The 12,786-nt window shown below is 38.0% G+C and overlaps 1 protein-coding gene across 1 annotated transcript in view; it reads left to right on the plus strand.

Moving 5' to 3' along the window:
• Window positions 1-820: 820 nt before the first annotated feature.
• LOC139126679 (uncharacterized) overlaps window positions 821-12,786 on the plus strand; it is a 29,988-nt gene continuing 18,022 nt past the window's right edge. Inside the window, exons 1-6 of the mRNA XM_070692735.1 lie at window positions 821-1,029; window positions 5,662-5,802; window positions 9,640-9,867; window positions 10,171-10,298; window positions 11,588-11,675; window positions 12,068-12,247. Of these exons, the coding sequence (XP_070548836.1) occupies window positions 5,784-5,802; window positions 9,640-9,867; window positions 10,171-10,298; window positions 11,588-11,675; window positions 12,068-12,247 (643 nt within the window). The 5' untranslated portion in view covers window positions 821-1,029; window positions 5,662-5,783. The remainder of the gene's footprint in view (window positions 1,030-5,661; window positions 5,803-9,639; window positions 9,868-10,170; window positions 10,299-11,587; window positions 11,676-12,067; window positions 12,248-12,786) is intronic.

The raw sequence follows: 12,786 nt of genomic DNA on the forward strand, positions 1-12,786 counted from the left end.
TTTTTCTATTTCTTTCTGTCTCTTGTGTGTGTCAAAAATGTGATGTTTGTGTAATATGCCATATTGGTACCAAGTGACGGGACTTGTGTAAACATACTGTTGTCAAATAAGTCAATTTGAAATGTGAAATTGGGCATTACATACATGTATGCTCCCCTGTAAATTCGTTTAATATGGAAAGGTATATATGTATGTAAGATTTGTTTCAATATATCCAGGTAATTTTTTCTTCAGAGAAATTTATCAAGCTGACAAAAGATCTTCATTGATTTTATGCTCCATTGCTGCTCACAGTTTTAGTACAAATATAGAGCGATAGCTAAAAGCCTACACCCTTACACAACTGCACCCACGTAATTCAAACACTGTGTGTAACCATTAATGAAAGTCGCATTGTCTTGATAACCCTTTGTGAAATGTCTGTCACATGATCCTTGTCTAAATAAGGACTAATGGAATGTACCTAGACACATTCCTGAATATGTAAGTCTTCAAGAGGTATCTGCCCAACAGGGTAAGAGGATGCCTATTCCATGTCTTCAGGGGGATTGTTTATATGGTGCCCTTCAAACTTCTAGTGTGTCGGCATTCTAAATTTACGATCAGATGACCTCAGAATCAAAGCAAATTGCTTCAAGCTGCTCAGTAAATATGCAGTTGCAAATCAACTGATGACTTGATGGCATGTGACTCCTACCTAGCGTTTATGGATGGTCTGTGATGCTGTAGGCCGTTTTATCACAATGTTTCAGCCCACTGTACATTGTTTGTTCAGTTTTATGTAATCACCCCATTACTGTTGTGATCCTTTGCTACACTGAACAAGTACAATACACTACGCAATAAAAAAAATTGTCATTTTTTGTCTTTTTTTTCTCTCAACAGGGAGTAAACCAGGTTCCTGCCCTGCAATAGAAGCTGATACGATTGGTATTTGTGTTGATACATGTACTGGTGATGTAACCTGTCCAGGAACAAAGAAGTGCTGCCCCAACAGATGTGGTCATACCTGTCAAGAACCACCGAGGGGTAGGTGAAAGGTCATGTGAGCTTGTAAACAAGAAAAGGGTCTGTCAATGCAGGCCTTGCATTCTGATCCAATCATTGGCACGTTGTCCTCAAAAATGAGGTCGCAAGAGGTCGCAAGATATGGGAGGTCAAACACATGTACACAATTAAACACACCCCCTTTCTTGACAAATGTATCTCACTTTAACTGGTTAATTCTTCAAGCAGTTTGTCCTGTGCAGCCTGATTCATGTGTAGTGTTGCACATATTTGAATGATCCTAGGTTTCCATGGAGATACTTTGGTCCAAACGGGGAAAGAATTCGCAGAGTGAAATACAAAAAAAATGTTTGCCTTTGTTTCCCATAAGAAAATGCAAAGGACTTCAAACTTCAAAAATATTTACTTTGGAAAACCTATAACATGCCCTACAATCTAGGTCAGCACAAAAATTTGCATATCCCCATTTTGATCATATTCCCCGTTCCTAGATCAAATGGTGCACTCCCTACCTCATGATTTATGCAACACACATACATGTATGTCAAAGCTGAACAAGATAGTGTATTTGCAGTGATGGATTCTGAGACTAATTGGTCTTGATCTGCTGAAAATGTACACAAATACCATTCAAGTAAAATTGAGCCAATTAAAGATCCTCTTATGAGTTGGTGTTAAAATTGAAATAGAAACAAAGTTGGTCCTCTGAAGATGTGTCACATTCCCATTTCAACATTCTTTTACTGAATACAGAGACTTGCTTGGTTCACTTGGTATAAATATGTATATTTGCTCTTAGGCCAAAATAATAACATTTGCATTTTGTGAAAATTGGTCTGTCAGTTTGATCTGTTTTATATTTAGTTGCTCCACTAATGTAACACTAAGAGACTGACATACAGTGGTAGTAAATTCATGTGCTGACATAAAATGTGATGAAAATTTTTCCTTGGCCTAATTAATCTACTTACGTTTGACTGGCTTCCTCCACATCAATGATAGGAAGGTGTAGTTTCAACAGTGTTTGAAACATACATAAAAGAACATTGTTGCAGGTGTTGCATTTTTGACTTGTGTATTCTGTGAGCAAGTACAGCTGCGTAAGCAGTCAAAGTCAAAATATGACAGTCAAAGCAAACACCACAAGCGTATTTCAAGAACCACAACATTGTGAAAGTTTTGCTCCAGTGCAAGTATCTTTGTAGTCGTTGCTGGCCATGGTTACTTTTAATCAGGATGCACTCTGACCTATCAGTTGTTGGTATTCCAGTAAGTTATCTATTGTGGTAGTCGTACCACTTACTGTGATACTGATACTGCTGTAATTAGATGCCAGGCAGCCATGTAACTGTAAGAATACAGTCAGCCTGTTACACAAAGAAACTAAACAGAAGCTGTGAAAAATGTCACGGGGTTCTTTGTGAAATTTCTGATAATTAATAGCTTGTGTTGTGAGTATTGGCACCAGGGTATTCCATCACTTTGGCTGGTATTGATGTTTCTAGATCAAATTTTACCCTCAGTATTAAAAACGAAATGCCACGATTCATTACACAGCTTTACAATACTTTTGAAGATCTACCAAATTACATCTTGTACAGTATAAAAATTTCAGAATGTTGCAGATACAGAATTTTCGAACTTCTGCCAAAACCTCTCTTACATACAATCTTATTTTGCAAATACTAGGAAATCCAGTATTCAAGTTCATTTTGTCTGCAGTATTCTTTCAACATCTTCATCTCAACATATGATAATCATGTCTTCTTTCTCTTTCTGTTCAACGATCTGATCACTTCACAGAAGACCTGTAGGCCATATAAGGAAGTGACCATCTGTCGTACCTTAATTGTCGTCACAGCCCTCTGTCATTTTTCTTTCTTTCTGCCTAAGTAGCATTGTATACACGGATGATTGAATAAAAAATGCCAAACAATAACTGTGCAGTTTACTTGTCCTTCATATCTATAATGTATTATGTGTGTGTGCTAAGTTCTTATTGAACAACCGAAGCATATACATCACAATAAAGATTCCACCATACCAACAAGTAATGCTTTCATGCAGATACAATGAAACAGGTGAAGTTGGTGCCTTATTTGTGTTCCCTTTGTCAGTCTGTATAATTATTTGAAACGGTCAATTACATCAATAAGAACCTTTTAATGATCAGAATGAGTGATCAAGAAAATACGCCTGAATTAAACTTGCTTCAGCAGAATTGCTGGTTCGAAGCCAGTTAGCCCATGAGCAGATGCCCACCAGGTACCGGTAGTTTTAGGAAAGTTAACCCATGGGCAGGTACCCATCATGCAGTTCTAATCTAAGTCAGTTAAACCATGGGAAGGTACCCATCAGACAATTTTAAGCCACTTAACCATGGGCAGGTATAAGGTATATTCATCAGACTGATCTAAGCCCATTGACCCATGGCCACGTACGCATCAGGCAGTTTTAAGTCAGTTAACCCATTGGAAGGTACCCATCATGCAGTTCTAATCTAAGTCAGTTAACCTGGCCAGGTACCCATCATGCAGTTCTAATCTAAGTCAGTTAACCCATAGGCAGGTACCCATCATGCAGTTCTAATCTAAGTCAGTTAACCCATGGCCAGGTACCCATCATGCAGTTCTAATCTAAGTCAGTTAACCCATGGCCAGGTACCCATCATGCAGTTCTAATCTAAGTCAGTTAACCCATAGGCAGGTACCCATCATGCAGTTCTAATCTAAGTCAGTTAACCCATGGCCAGGTACCCATCATGCAGTTCTAATCTAAGTCAGTTAACCCATGGGCAGGTACCCATCATGCAGTTCTAATCTAAGCCAGTTAACCCATAGGCAGGTACCCATCAGGCAGATATCCCTTGACCTTTAATGCATAATGTATGTCAAACAAACTCCTTGCAGGTTAGCTCAAACCCCTTGCCCATCTCCTAAGCAAAACTTTGGGCAAACATCTTATCACAAAATTATGATATGATCTTCCCGGGACTTGACAAAATAGTGGAATGGGTTTTTGGAAGTTTCTGTTGAGTTTTTTTAACAATTGTGTTACAAACATTTCAAAACAAAATCAGAACAGCTGTTGAGTATCACACATACAGTATACATATAGTTTGCATGGTGAAACCATGGCATATGGATAGCGCAATTTTTACACAATAATCAGAATAGAGGCACGCCCCCTCTGTCCCTCAACCCAGTGAGTCTTGTTTTTCATATCCATGGCCCTTACCCCAACCCTAGCAAAATGCATGGGTGGGAAATGTCCAGGTGGTGGTGGTTCTGATAGCAAACAAATCAACAAAATGTCACAATTTCCGGTACCTATTAGAAATGTGGTAACATTTCACTGTCATGAACCACAAAGCTATTTTCATAGCATGGCTAGGTTTATTGGATGATCATATATGTATGATCAAGATTATTTTACAAGGTATTTCAGTGTCAACTCTGGTCCTTCAATGCCATCAGTTGCTAAACATCCACGGAAATCTCACTTGTTGCTTGACAGGAAATTTCTGTAAACATCACCATACAAAGGAATATGGAATTAGATTTTATTGAAAATGTTGGTAGTTGCCGTTTTTATTTCATCAATTATTAAGTTGCTTCGCTCATGATTGTTAACATGTACTTGTCTACAGTGGAAAAGGAGATGCTGAAATAGACCAAATGTAAAGATAAACAAAATCATAAGACCCTGCCTATTTGGTAAGAGCTTTGTGTATTATGAATATGGGATGTTTTACTGGTCGAAGAAACTCAGATGGTTAATATTCTCCTACAAGGCAATAATAGGATTTCCGAAGTCATTTAAAACCCAGAAATTTCTAGCCCATGCATGTACATGTAAGCATTTAAATCTCTGCCAGAGCTAAGGGATGGAATCAAAACCAAAACAGTGAGCTACAGTAGCATTACGTATGGTAATATTTGTATTTGTGTTACATTTCATAATCTGCATGTGTCCTCGGTCACACCACACTCCTAAGCTATAGAATGCATTCTGTGCCCCTTGTAGCTGTCAAAACCACACACTGTCCATGTGATCTGGTGTCTGCCTATCTACTGGTATGATCTGAGATTTCATGCATGCATGTTTCGAGATAGTTGTTGCAATAATAGCAAAGCCAATGCATTGGCAGATTTTGTACCATAGAATGTAGCAAGGGAGCTAGGAGTATTGTGGCAGCCACGTCAAAGTTAATCATTACCAACAGTAGGGAAACACAAACAAAAGTGATGGATGTGCTATTTCTCATGGTGATATTTATTGAAAACATGGCAATGTTAAATGGTCACCAGTCCACTGTGAAGAGTTTAGGTTGTCTATGGTCACAGTTCACTGTAGACAGTTCAATTGTTGCAATTTCTACAGTGCAGTTTGGTAATTTTATTTTCACCAGTGCATCAGAATATCTATCATTGCATGGTACAATCATACAGCTGATCTAATTTATGAGTGAAATGTCTCCAAGCTGTTGGTATTGTATACCAGTGTCCAAAGTCTTCTGTGAAATGGCAGTATCAAATCTGTTTTGGCCAATGTGAACTATTGAAGAATTGTATTCATCTTTATTAAGATTTAATGATGATTTTATAACTGGATGAATAAAGTTTTTCCATTGTCTATTTATTTATATTCTAGAGAAAGCTGGTCAGTGTCCAATACCAAATGGTGATCTTGGTACCTGTGCTCAGTCGTGTGTGTCAGATTCTGATTGCTATGGCAACAAGAAATGCTGCCACAATGGATGTGGTACTGAGTGCATGGAACTGCCCTTGGAAGGTAAGTTGTTGAACAAGGTGCGAGATGCATCGCCAGTATGTTTTCACTAGTCAAAGTTGCTTGTTATGATACATCATTCATAGAAGTCAATAAGATTACGTTGACATGAAACTATAATCCCCACCCAGCTGTGGTCTCACAATAAAATTTACAATTGTCATAATACCTACAATGACCCTACATTTGCAGAGATTTCATCGTTATAAATCCATCTGAAACAGACAATGATTCAGACAAATCACTCACACATAATGGCAAATGCATTTGATAACAAAATTAGATCAGCATCTTCCGATTGTATAGTATATTTCTTCGCTCGTCGTTGATTGGTTATAACATCTATAACTGTCCTCGTGCATCCCGTGAAGGTGGTGGAGTGGCCGTAATTGTGCGGAAAAATCTATCCACCAATGTTTCAACAAAAACTAGTTTCTTATCTTTTGAATCAATGGATTTACGTATTCAAGTCCAGTCTGAAATGATCCACATGATTGTTATTTATCGTCCACCACCTTCAAGGAAAATTGTTCAACATCCGGAGTATTTTTCAGTGAATTCACATCGTTATTGGAATGCGGTGTCGTTTCGCCTGGAAAATTGCTCATTCTTGGTGATTTCAACTTTCATATGGAAGATGATACTGATCGCGATGTCATCAAGTTCAAAGAACTTTTAGTATCATTTGACCTCGTCCAACATGTAAGTGGCCCGACTCATGAGAAAGGTCACACACTAGATCTCGTAATATCGCAGTCATCACAAAATCTCGTCAAGGACTTGGAATCGCACTGTCTCCTGCCATCTGATCACAGTTCCATCCACTTTGTGTCTAATTTGACCAGGCCTCGCACCAGGAAGATCAAAGCAGTTAGTCGGAAGATATCTAGTATTGACTCTGATCAAGTGATGTCATGTTGGGTGACAATCCTTTCTCTTTATTGAAAGGCGCGTCTGTGGATATGCTGGTCCAAAATTACAATATCACTTTGTCCAGGGTATTTAACACTGTCGCCCCAGCAACAACGAAAGTTGTCAATGACAAGCCGCGTGCACCTTGGTTTTGTGATGCAATACGTGATCATCGAAAGGAAGTCAGAAAATTAGAACGTTCCTGGAAGGCAAATCCCCTAGAGATTAATAAACAAATCTTCCACGCGAAACGCTCTGCCCACAATCGTATCGTCAACAACGCCAGATCCGCCTACTATCGTTCAAAGATAGAAAAATCCGATCAACGAAGGTTATTCTCTGTTATCGATGATATCATTGGTGAGAAATTATCATCTGCCCTGATTCTGCCACACCATGCCTGATTCTGCCACACCATTGTGACCCCCAGGTTCTGGCTGAAAAGTTTTCAGAGAGCGATTGGATTCTACGACCGGAGTACAAGTGTTTAATGACTGTGGTCCACCACTTGATAAATTCATGTGTGTTTCAGAGCAATATGTTTCTAAGTTAATCACATCAATGAATTCCAAATCTTGTAAACTTGACCCAATCCCGACTTCCTTGCTGAAAATATGCCTTCCATTGGTATCATCACGTATTACTGACATAGTAAATGAGTCATTTAATTCTGGTGTTTTTCCACAGTGTCTTAAACATGCCATAGTTAGACCTTTGTTGAAGAAGTTTGGATTGGATCAAGATCAATTGAAAAACTATCGCCCTGTATCAAATACTCCATTCATTGGCAAAGTCATTGAAAAAATCATAGTAGATCAATTACACCATCATTTAGCATCGTCTCAGCTGTATTGTAAATTTCAATCTGCTTACCGCAAATTCCACAGCACAGAAACGGCTTTGGTCAAAGTACAAAATGACGTCATGCTTTCTATTGATAGTCATTCAGAAGTGATTCTCGTTCTTTTAGATTTGAGTGCTGCATTTGATACCATTGACCATGACATTCTTTTAAAAAGGCTCGTTTTGGCATCAAGGGACAAGCACTTGATTGGTTTGCATCATACCTAAAAGGAAGGACTCAGAGTGTAATGGTGAATGATATCGTTTCTGAACCACGTGAACTTTTATATAGAGTCCCACAAGGCAGTGTCTTAGGGCCATTATTATTTACACTTTATTGTGCCCCCCTTGAGAACATACTGGAAAAACACCCGATAAGATTCATGCTGTATGCTGATGACACACAAGTTTATTTAACCAGTAAGCGGGCTGATCATTCAAAATTACAGATTGAAACCTGCGTGGACGAGATCCGTGAATGGATGGCCGTTAATAAGCTTGTTTTAAATGATAATAAGACAGAATTAATTCACTTTCATTCGAAATTCAGACCTCATACACCTCTACCTGGACTACGTGTCGGAACAGATCTAATTGCACCTTCATCCGTTGTCAGAGACCTTGGGTTTTATTTTGACAGTGTTGTTTTAGCTCATAATCAAATTATGCAAGTATGTAAGTCAGCCTCGTTTGTTTTAAATCGCATAGGTCGTATCCGTAACGTCTTGGATAGCAAAACTACTGAAAGATTAATCCACGCCTTCATAACATCACGCCTAGACTACTGTAATAGCATGTACATTCATCTACCTGATTATCTCATTAACCGGTTACAACACATACAGAACTCAGCTGCTCGCTTGGTTACTCGTACTAGAAAACACGAACACATCAGACCTGTTCTTCAAGAGTTACACTGGCTTCCTGTTATCCATCGAATTGATTTCAAAGTTCTTATGCTTACATACAAATGTCTCCATGGCCAAGCTCCAACTTATTTGTCAGATCTTCTCATTGTTATCAAGCCTAGTAGACTAACACGTTCTGCAAATGCTACAAAACTTGTCGAACCTCGCTATAATCAGGAGCATTATGGAAAGCGCGCTTTTTCGGTAGCTGCTCCCAGGCTGTGGAATTCCCTTGATGTTTCTATTCGAAACGCACATTCCCTGTATTCTTTTAAAACACAACTTAAAACCCATCTCTTTAGGAAGGCATACAGGGTGCAATAATTTATTTCTCACAGTGAGTTTTTTTTTTTATCTAACTCCATTAGTGTTTTCCAATTGTGTTTTTAAAGTTGAACCTTTTAGCGTGTACAATTTCGATATTTTACCAGATTGCTTAGTTTTACATTAGCTCGAGTGTGTGTGTGTGTGTGTGTGTGTGTGTGTGTGTGTGTGCATGTGTGTACGTGTATATTTATGTATGCTTGTTTGTAATGTTACTTATTATTTTTATGACAACTTTAATGTACTTTCTTTTTATCTATAAGTGTTGTAAAGCGCATTGACATTTTATACTATTATGTATTGCGCTATAGAAGAATTAAATATTATTTTATTATTATATATCCACACCAAAATACAAGGTTATTTAAGACATGAAGTTCAAGCACCAAGTACTGGTAAATCAGCAATTGGCTGTTTCACAATCATATTCTCACTTATGGAAATTCACCTGCTGGATATAAAGTCAACCGTACAAAAATCTTTTGTTTATGGATATATCAAGTTGACATAGTATCTCCCATGCAAATCAATATCATATCATACAAGTCAGAATGCCAGTAGTTGCTACATGTATGAACTATTTTCACTGCAGGCTGCTTTTTATTACCCAATGATACAAATTGACAGTTCCAATCTCCCTCTGAAGAGTATTGTCACAGAAAAAAAATTGATATTCAAAAACAGCTAACGTATATGACAGTATTTAAAAAGTCAATATTTTTTATCGGGTAGTTGTCATTCCCCACTGTCCTCAGATTTCATCTGCTTCAAGATTTCCAGGAGTGTCATTCACAAGAAATTTCATGTTTTCCTTGCATTGTGTCACTCATGCTTTTTCCTTCTTTTGCCGTAGATGCCCAAGGAGCGTGTCGATTTGCAAGGATGATGGTGGAAACTGCCATTGCATCCATGGGCCCAAGGGGAGGTTCCTCAGTGCTTTATGTGCCACAGTGTGATGACATCGGTAATTTCCAGAAGGTGCAGTGTGATGACAGGGCTGGCTTATGCTGGTGCGCTAACAGAATTGGAACCAGGTTACCAAACACATTGGTGCAGAACTACACAAAGTGTGATCAAATAGGTATCTGCTTCATTGTTGGATTTCCTTTAGATTGATAGATTGTGAAAGGACTTATTGATCATAATAAAAAACAGCATTGCTTAAAAAAGTACTTTACTTACCACAACTGGAATTTCAGGTCTTGTAATACTTTTCAAATTCAGTCAAGTGGTTGATAGCTTATGTCTTTACAGTGTCTTGGATCTGAGGTTACAAGGACAGAATGAAATACATACCGAACATTTATGAAAAAAATTAACACCAAGCAGGGTTGTCATTTTAAAATGTTGAAAATTGAAATGTTGAAATTTTTGTTAATTTCAGAATTAGCCGACTCATGTGAGTCAGTGGATGTTGAACAGTGCAGGACAAGTCTTGGAGACAAGTGCAAGTTTGGTTTCCAAGCCGGAGCCGATGGATGTCCGATCTGTGCATGTTACAAACCCTGTGATGTAAGTTTCTGTTGGTAGTAAACTCAAAACCATAGAATTAAGGTGCATTAAACTGCAAACAAATTTTTCTCAGGCTTCATGCTTTGGTCCTGTAGTGCTTCCATAAATACACAGTGAACTTACAGTTCTACATGTTTCTGTTCAAAGGGGAAGTTTAAAATTAAATTTTAAGAATCAAAAAGGACAGTTTTGTGTACAGGAGGAATACCTTCAGAAGCCATGGCAAAGATGCTAAAAGCAGATGAACAGATTTGTACAAACTGTCTGTACAGTAGTACAGAGTGCCAGTTTTCACTTCATAGAATCAAGCCTTTAAAGATTTAGTCAGTATTATACTGTTTCCACATTTTTGGGACTTGCTTCACCCAACACCCACCAGTAAATTACATGTCAATTATATTAATTTGTGTTCAGGCCTTGTCAAAATCTACCTGCTGTCATTTTCAATAATTGTTACTGGTATACATGCTGTATTGTAAATATGGTATGCTTTCACTGTTACAATGAAATCTAACTTTAAATTAGCAGGCCCTGTGTAAAGTTGAGACATGTCTACATTATACAGACTCAATGTCTTGCCCTTAGACACTATGCAAATATTGGCTATGCTAACAATTGGTGTCTGGCTGTTGACCAGTTTCACTTTGATATGTGTGGCTAATCTCAAGGTTATACCAGTGGAAACACCCTTGGTCAGAGGAGGATGTCTACAAATACACTCACTATCAGTGTTCTACTTGTTTGAGATTCTCCTTGTAAGACAATTAAATATATCATCTCACATTAACCCTTTGAGTGCCAAAGTCAATTTTTGTTGTCTTTACAGAATATACCTCAGTCAAGTTTATTCAGACTTTTGCCAAAATTTTGATAAAGAATTGTAGCAAAGGAAATGTGATTTCCATTTGATCAAAAATTCTCAAAAAATTACAGAAAAATTCATAAAATTTGGTAAAAAGTTGCACTAAAATTTTGGTGGGAAGAGTTACAGTTAAATGACCTTATTGCATGAGTTAATGACTTTTGAAGTTCTTTAATTAATTACCGCTGTTTTTATTCTGTTTTGGAAAAAAAAGTCCTTGGCAGTACATGTAGCTCTCTGTATCCCTGTCCTACAGAATGGCTAAAATTGGATGATGTCCTTGCTGTTTTCATAAACAAATGTAGAATGTGAAGCTCTTTTGAATATGAAGTGGATTTGGGCTGTTCTGATATGTCTTACTAAAAAGACGCTTTTGTAGTTTGGTAATCTGTTTTCTGTGTGATGATATGGTTGTAATTACTCTTAGGGCTTTACCTGTCCTGCTGGTACTGTTTGTAAACCAATGCATGTCCTGTGTTCAGAACAAGACTGTCCAGGCATCCCACAGTGTGTTCGTAAGTACCCTCAGTCTGTTTATCGGTTGTTGTCTGTTCTGTAGTGTCTCTGTGTGTACATATCCCATTGACCTGCCCTTATGCTGTATCCTTGCTAAGTCTCAGTCGTGAAAATGCAGTGGTTCTTTTCTCAGATATCTGACTCATATGTATCAAGAAGTAATGAGAAATTTGGTATGTCGAAAAATTCTCAATACCGGTATGTTTATGACCATACAAGTATGTCAAGGGAAACCACAAGTAGTAACGAAATATGATAAAGTACGATATAGTTAAAGTCATGACCACGTGTGTTATAATAAGGCCAAAGTAATTACACACAGGCAAATGTCCAAATAACTGGTGTTTGTAACAGCTGAAAATAGTGTCTTATTTAATGTTCTTGTTCACAGCTGAACTCGACAATTCCATGTGTGAAAAAGATGTTGAACCTGTGACTTGTCCAATTGATCCATGTGCCAGTGCAACCTGCGCAGCACATCCCACAGCCACTTGCAAAATTGACTACTGCGGGCACTGCAAAGCTGTCTTCTACGACACCATGCAGAACAAGGTGGACTGCAATGAACAAGGTAGACACCCATTTTTTTCTTACAATCTGCAAGCATAGCATTGACTGCATAAACTCTAGCACTAAAAGTGTCCTGAACATTTTTGTGAAAAACGAATGGAAGTTACTGTGTTGTTTTTATCTTGTTTTCAATATTATCGTTAGTCTGTCAGTGAGATTAAAGGATTGGTACTCACACTCATACCATGGTTATCAAAGAAACTTTTAGAAAATCGCAGATAACTCATTCAAAGTTGAAAGTTCAGTGGACTGGCACAAGCGCTTTTGTAACCCTTGTGACATGTAACAGCTCACTTATCGCTAAACTGCAGTTATTTTGCTCTTTTGTATGGCATGTTGAGATAAAAAGTCTGAAATCCCGTAGTGAGGAGTATAATTGTTTAAGCTTGAACCAGAGTTAGTGCATGAACGTTTGTCTATTTCAAAGAAATCTCATGAAATGCACATAGAAATATGCGTCAGCAGTAACAAACGAAAAACAAACTGGCTTTGGTGTGGCAAATCAGTGTTGGCATGTAGTTATTGTACTTGCTGTTCAGG

Source organism: Ptychodera flava, unplaced genomic scaffold (genome assembly GCF_041260155.1).
Source record: "Ptychodera flava strain L36383 unplaced genomic scaffold, AS_Pfla_20210202 Scaffold_118__1_contigs__length_203095_pilon, whole genome shotgun sequence".
NCBI classification, from domain to species: Eukaryota; Metazoa; Hemichordata; class Enteropneusta; family Ptychoderidae; genus Ptychodera; species Ptychodera flava.